The sequence below is a fragment of the Bison bison genome, unplaced genomic scaffold (genome assembly GCF_000754665.1).
Source record: "Bison bison bison isolate TAMUID 2011002044 unplaced genomic scaffold, Bison_UMD1.0 scf7180017864492, whole genome shotgun sequence".
In the NCBI taxonomy this organism is placed as follows: domain Eukaryota; kingdom Metazoa; phylum Chordata; class Mammalia; order Artiodactyla; family Bovidae; genus Bison; species Bison bison.
In genome coordinates, this window is record NW_011495051.1 from 2,166,455 (window position 1) to 2,174,058 (window position 7,604).

General features: G+C 43.3%; 1 protein-coding gene across 1 annotated transcript in view; it reads left to right on the forward strand.

Moving 5' to 3' along the window:
• Positions 1–7,604, forward strand: part of LOC105005588 (zinc finger protein 555-like) — an 11,718-nt gene that overhangs the window by 484 nt on the left and 3,630 nt on the right. The window contains exons 2-3 of the mRNA XM_010863632.1: positions 6,357–6,483; positions 6,903–7,086. Of these exons, the coding sequence (XP_010861934.1) occupies positions 6,357–6,483; positions 6,903–7,086 (311 nt within the window). The remainder of the gene's footprint in view (positions 1–6,356; positions 6,484–6,902; positions 7,087–7,604) is intronic.

The following is a 7,604-nucleotide window of genomic DNA, read 5'->3' on the forward strand; positions in this document are numbered from 1 at the left end:
TGGACTGGGAAGGGTCACCTGGTAGGTCCTCGGTCCTGAGTGACCCCAACTCCAGCCCTCATTTCTTGGAGGGACACTAGTTGTCAGCTGACCGAACGCCTGAGGGGAAAAGGCAAATAATTCCTGACCCGTGGGTTCTCACAAGGGAAGTGAGAAAAACTAACGCCAAGGTCAAGGAAAGCGCACTATCAGGTGGGGCAGCACCCCTCAAACCGCCACCGCCGCCCAAGCAAAATGCACAGTCGACACAGTGGGGACACTGCTGGTGTCCTTTGTTCAGAGAGCACTTCAGTGAACGATGGGGGAGGGGTGCCCCACGTGATGGCGTGGCTGCACTTGACCCTTGGGTCATCTTTGTCTGGGGACCAGTACAGCCCTGCCCCTCCCTGGGTTTGCTACCTTGAAAAGATGTGTTCGCTTACTGGAACCTCGGATTTTCGGCAACTGTAAAATACATCTAATAAATACAGCGGGAAACAGAAGATAAAATATTTTCAAAGGGGTGAGTTTCAGAAGAAAGGAAAAAAAAGGAAATATCTTGCATTCTGCTTGTTAAAAATAAATCACCTGTCTGTGGTAAGTTTCTGAGGTCTGTTTGAGTTAACAAATGGAATTCTGGGACATAGCCTCGAAAGTTCTGGGGAAAAACATGTCAGAGTAATAGAGATTTCCCTTCCTGTACAGCTGCAGAGAAGTGAAAGAAATACCACATAGCATGATAGGTAAAGGTGGTGAAGATTCACCCCAAAATATCAGTTATTTAATTTGTGACAGTTGATGCTACTGTTGTTTATTATTTGCAATATACTTTGCTTAAATCTGCAATAAATTGTTTATTATCCTTGAAACCTGTGGGTATACATGGATCTTACTTAGACACCAGTTTGTCCTGTCCTTTGTGCTGAAGTGTCTGTCATTTCTGCTTGGCTCTCCTTTTAGACACAGGTCTGCTTTGGACTCTGTTCCTCAAGGTAGATCTAATGGCCCATTCCTCTGCCAATTCATCCTTTCGGGAGTGCTGCTGCTTTAAAATCCTTGCAGTGTGCCAGTCAGATTTTCTTCTGGTTCTTCAGAATATTTTGACTGTTTAGGGGCATTTGTTCTCATTAGGTTGGAAAGTTAGTATTTGTTAAATCCTAAAAAAAAAAAAAAAAAAAAAAATCTGTTTTGGGATTTCATGGGATTCTATAAAGATCCTAGGTCTGTCTTGGGTGGATCGATATTTTGGTTAAGAATGTGTGTCATCTTGTCATTTATTTCATTTTTCTTTGTTACTATCCTTGCTGCTGCTGCTGCTGCTAAGTCACTTCAGTCGTGTCCAACTCTGTGGGACCCCATAGACGGCAGCCCACCAGGCTCCCCCGTCCCTGGGATTCTCCAGGCAAGAATACTGGAGTGGGTTGCTATTTCTTCTCCAGTCCTTGGTATTTTTAAATTTTTCTATTTCTTTTTTCTTTTTCTAATGCATTATTTATTTATTTGGCTCCACTGCATCTCAGTTGCAGCATTTGGGATATTTTAGTTGTGGCATGCGGGATCTAGTTCCGTGACCAGGAATTGAACCCAGGCTCCCTGCACTGGGAGCTCAAAGTCTTAGCCACTGGACCACCAGGGTAGTCTAGTTATTAGATTCTTTTTATAGCTTTTATTAAACTTACTTTGTACTACTTCAATTTGGTTTTTACCATGGTGTGTGTTATCTTTTCAAAGTGACCTTTCCTGGGTCTTCCCTGGTGGTCCATTGATTAAGATTCTGCGCTTTCAATGCAGGGGATTGGGTTTGATTCAGGGAAATGAGATCCCACATGTTGCATGGTGTGGTCAAAAAATAAAGCGACCTTTCCAATTTGCTGTTGCTTTTAATTAGAAAGGTAATGAAATTTATATTGAGTTTTTATCCTGAGATCTTGTTCAGTATCTTATTCTATGATTATCGTTTTTTTTTCTGTTGGTGTCATACATGTGCAGTTGTTTTAGTTAGGCACTGAGACAACCTCTTTTCTAGTACTGCACGTTTGTACTGGACTGGATTGCTAGTATAATGTTGACTAAGAGGTCAGCTGGCCACACGTCATTTGTATTTAATTGTCTTGGAGAAAACAGTTAACTTCATACAATTTATATGTTTTTTTCTTTCTTTTTTAGTTTTTGAATTTTTTTCTCATCTGTTTTCCTTTAATCATGCATATTACCATCTGTTTCCTACTGGTAAGAGTGTTTTTTTATGTATGACTGTTGAATATTATAAAATGGCTTTCAACAACACTAAGATGATTAGAAGTAATTCCTATGAGTTGGTAGTGTTTTCTGTTGTATAGATAACATCAGTGCAGGAAAATGTATATGACATATATAGTTGACAAAAATATTGAAAAAAAAAATCCTCTGTGAAATGAGACTCAGCCCTCAATGTAGAACCAGCTTTCATACCAGACTGCAAATGAACCCAAATGACAGGCCCCTCACTCTCCAAATTCAACCAATATGTTGAATATGTTGAATTATATAAAGATATATATGTGTGTGTGTGCTTGTGTGCTCAGTCATGTCCAACTCTTTGCGACCCCATGGACTGTAGCCTGCCAGGCTCCACTGTCCATTTCTAGGCAAGAAAACTGGAGTAGATTGCCATTTTCTTTTCCAGGGAATCTTCTGGACCCAGAGAGGGGGGAACCGAAGTCTCCTATGTCTCCTTTATTGTAGGCACTCTAGGGTTCTTTTTATAAGGGCACTAATCCCATCCCTGGTCAGCTCCATAAGGCTCCACCACCAAACACCATTAGGTTTCAACCTGAATTTGGTGGCGGAGGACACAGACCCTCAGCCCACGGTAGTCCCCAAGACCACCCTGGCTTCACAGATTTACTTAGTGGCTCCCTGGCTTCAGTGTGTAGCCGTGCTCATGGCTCTGATTTCTGACCGCAGGAATAAAGCAGAGTCAGCAGGAGAAAGGTGCCCAGGCCAGTTCCTGAGGAGACTGAATGCAGGATCCCAAGGGTTCCCCACTCCCCCCCTCAAAATCACACAGGGCAGTCTTCCTCCCTCCACCCCCCACTACTGTGGTGAGAACATGGTTGACATGCCATCCACCCGGAACACTAATGAGAGGCTCAGTTACCAGGATTGTGTTGGGCTGGTCATGTAGACACCTGTGATTAGTCTGAACTGAGATTCCAGACTCCCAGACGGAAAACTGTTCTTCAGCATAAACCATATTATTAGCATAAAAGGGCAGAGGAGCCACGCTGTCAGGGTGGTGAGAATGCCGCCCAGACCCAAGTTCCCACATGCCAGCAGAAGGCCAGCCCTGCATGCCAAGCTGAAGAAAGACTGGACAGCCCCTTGCCCTTCGCTTTGTCTAAACTTTTGCTTCAGCTCTAGGAACTGGTTTAACTTTTTTCCTTCTAATGCAGTACGGTCTTCTAACTCTTTTTTCCCCACCCAAAGCTCACTTTTGGGAACTTGAGGGGCGTTTCACCTCCTGCCCAGAAGAGAGCAAAAATCAGAGGTGTCCCCTGGGCTGGACTTTGATTGTCCTCTCACTTGGCCAGTATGGCCACTGGCAGCTGGTATATTCAGTGAGCTGGCCCTCCTGGAGTTGGATCGCTCATTTTCACCTTGATCAACTTTTAACCTCACAGCAGGCAGTTCAGTCGCCCTTTCATACCCCAGATGACCCCATCGTCATCTGCTCTTCCTTCTTCCTCCACTTCCCAGAGAGTGCTTTTCCCATATTTTAGTGAGTTTGGATTGTTTCAGCAAATCCCACTTCTGATGTGTCTAGTGGCCACAGGACCACCTGTGGTTCTGCAGGTAGGACTCACGTGACTCAGCACAGAGTTGTACTCATGACTAGAATGTATCACAACAAAAGGACAAAGCAGACTCAGCAAAGGGAAAAGGCCCATGAGGAGAAATCTGAAGAAAACCAGGTGCAGGCTTTTAAGAGTCCTTTCCCAGTGGTGTCACACATAACACACCTCACAGCCCAGGTTGTGACAGCACGTGAAATACTATTTCCTGGAGGCTCATTAGGGACTCAGTGCCCTGGGGTTTTTATTGACAGCTGATTGTGTAAGCATACTGTGCCCAGCACGGACCCAAAGCCCAGATGCCCAAACAAAAAGCAGGTGCTCAGCATTAAATATCAGTTTAGAGACAGGGAGTAATAATTATGGTGGTGTGAAACTTTCAAATATTAAGTTCCCAGACGCCAGCCAAGGCTACCGTTGCCTCCTTGCCAGCAATCATTGCCAGGGATCAATGGTTTGCATTAAGGTTTGCAGTGTCCACTCTTCGTGCATGTTCAGTAGAGGAAACACTACAGGCAACTCTATCACGAGCAACTCACCTGACTCAAGAAGCTCCTGTACAATAGGGATATTCCTGTTATGCTCTGTTGAATAGGTACTAAATTCTGGCATCAGAATTGTTGCAGAAGAGTGTTTTCTTTCCTCTGCTCATGGAATGTCACTGGGTTGATGAACTTTCAAAACAAAACAAAACGTGGCTTAAGGGAGGCATTCAGCTCAGTGGTTCTTGTGCTTAGGAATTGGCCCGACTTGCTCATGTGCCTACCAGGGAGAGGGACGTGGACAGAAGAGAAACTGAGAGTGCAGCCTCTAGGTTGGTTTGTGTGGAATCACTGTCTCCTGGAACTTGAGGCAAGGCAGTGTTTCCTTTGTAGGAAGGCACTGGAATCCTTTATGTATTTTATAGTCAAGGGTAAATTCACTGTCAAATGTTTCTGATGTTAAAGTCCTTTTCAAAGTAGGACTCTTAACCTTTTCCTTAAGGTCATCAAGGGTACTGTTTTATGACTCCTGTAGAAGAGCATCATGGAACATGTGTGTGTGTGTGTGTGTGTGTGTGTGTGTGAGAGAGAGAGAGTTCAGAACTGCTGAGGAGCAGCACTGGCTCAGGAGTGTAGAGAACATATGGAGTTCTTACTTCCTATCATCATGAAAATAGAGAAAAAGAGTATAAACTGGGCTGTGATAACTGTTACACAGAAAAGTTAAAATTAATGCTTATTCAAAAGAAATATTTTATTCAGCCAGTTGGACTGTCCTTATGGCCTGGAGTTCTTTAAGACAATATGGCTAGCTGGCCCTTGCAGCACGTTGGGTTTCCACTGGCCCATTGGCCTCTCATATTTGGTTGGGGGAAAAGAAGGAAAAATGTCCAGTCCTTCATTGTGCATTTTCTTAAATTATTTATTTATTTATTTATTTTTGCCCACACCATGTGGCAGTGTGGGATCTTAGTTCCCTGACTAAAAGTCGAACCTGTGCTCTATGAATTGCAAGTGCAGAGTCCTAAGCACTGGACTAGGGAAGTCCCACCTTCATTGTGCTTTTATTCCTTTGAACCTCATTCAGGCTGACCTTGAGCTTCATGTGCTAATGAATGGTGTGCTGTAGGAAGAAGCTATAAAGTCTCTTGTGTCACAAGGGGGTTGACAGTTCTTAAAATGCAAATATTGTAATGGACACATGTATATGTATGGATGGGTCCCTTCACTGTTTACCTGAAATAATCCCACATTGTTAATTAGCTGTGCGTGCATGCTAAATTGCTTCAGTTGTGTCTGATTCTGCAACCCTACAAACTGTAGCCTGCCAGGCTCCTCTGTCCAGGAGATTCTCTAGGTAAGAATACTGGAGTGGGTTGCCATGCCCTCCTCCAGGGGATCTTCCTGACCCAGGGATTGAACCCATGTCTCTTATGTCTCCTGCATTAATAGGTGGGTTCTTTACCATTTGCAGCACCTGGGAAGCCCTTAATTGGCTATACTGCAATATAAAATGTTTTTGATGTTAAGAAGATAAAAGTTTTTAAAAATGGAAATATTGTTTCATTTGTATAGTACTTTCATTTCTCCAACATGATCTGAATCCTTTGGTTAGAGAAGAGTAAGACTTGAAGTGGTCACAGTAGAAATGTCGAGGTAAGTTGAGTGTGTTAGTGGTAGTGGTTTAGTTGCTAGTCGTGTCTGACTCTTGCAACCCCATGGTCTGTAGCCTGCCAGGCGCCTCTGTCCATGAAATTCCCCAGGCAAGAGTACTGGAATGGATTGCCATTTCTTTTTCCATGGGATCTTCCTGACCCAGGGATCAAACCCAGGTTTCCTGCATTGCAGGCAGTCTCCTGCTTTGCAGGCGGATTCTTTACCAACTGAATCACTAATCTATGAGGGCAGGAGTGTGGACATAAAGTTAGGAGGTGTGATGACTGAGTCACAGAGTGAGTATTTGGTGACTACAAAATCTTGTTTGAGCTTCCTGTGACTTGAGCCCAGTTGCTCAGTGTCATGAATCACATCCAAGCTCCTGCACATTTTTTGGTTGTTTTAGGACTTGGTGGTCTTCGAGGATGTGGCTGTGAACTTCACCCTGGAGGAGTGGGCTTTGCTGGATTCTTCTCAGAAGGAGCTCTACAGAGACGTGATGCTGGAGACCTTCAGAAACCTAGCCTCAGTGGGTAAGAATGATGTCATTCTTTAACTTAGTTATTTAGAGACAAGCATATCTGGCACATCACTGTTCTGAGATGTAGAATGTAAAAAGGAATTATGTTAACTAATAAGATAGATGTGGTCACAACTATCATAGAATCTACCCACAAAAAATGTGAATCTATGTATTAAACTAAGTTTTTCTTTCTGTAAAGAAAGTTCCCTTAGTATCACTAGTAGATACAGGTTTCATGGGGCCTTGGAGGTCCCAGTAAGTTCTGTTTTAGAACCTTGAGAGAATTTTACTGTGTTTATTAAAGTGCTCACCATTTTGACCCCTTGTACTTGTTTTTGATGAAGTCTTGACACAGATAAATGCCTCAGTTTCTTTCTGGGCTAACAGGTACTTTCTTTCTTGTAAAATTTATTCCCTTTTTGCTTTCAGATGGTGAGACTCAATATAAGGCCAATGGGTCAGTTTCTCAGCAGGATATTTATAGGAATAAAATATCCAAAGAACATAAAATATCAAAGTTCACTGGAAATGATTCCTGGCCCTTTGTCTTAGGAAAAATTTGGGAAGAACTCAGCATTGAAGATCAGTACACATACCAGAGTAGACACCCAAGGTGAGTTGCACTCAGAGAACGCAGTATTTCAGGAGGGAATCTTAGCATGTCATGAAGTTTAAAAAGCAAACAAAGCACACATAAGCCTAGGTCAGATTTGTTTGTTCATAGAGATTTTCACGAAGATTTTTTTAAAAATTTGACATTGATGTATTAGAAACAGTTGAAAACAATCAGCTGGAGAGATCATGTTTAAGAAACACTTGTTTCTGTAATGGTTGCAGTTGAGCCCCCTTTCGTGGCATTGAGTTCATTCCACTTTCAGTTCAGTTCAGTCGCTCAGTTGTGTCCGACTCTTTGCGACCCCATGAATTGCAGCACACCAGGCCTCCCTGTCCATCACCAACTCCTGGAGTTCCCCCAGACTTACGTCCATCAAATCAGTGATGCCATCCAGCCATCTCATCCTCTGCCATCCCCTTCTCCTCCTGCCCCCAATCCCTCCCAGCATCAGAGTCTTTTCCAATGAGTCAACTCTTCGCATGAGGTGGCCAAAGTACTGGAGTTTCAGCTTTAGC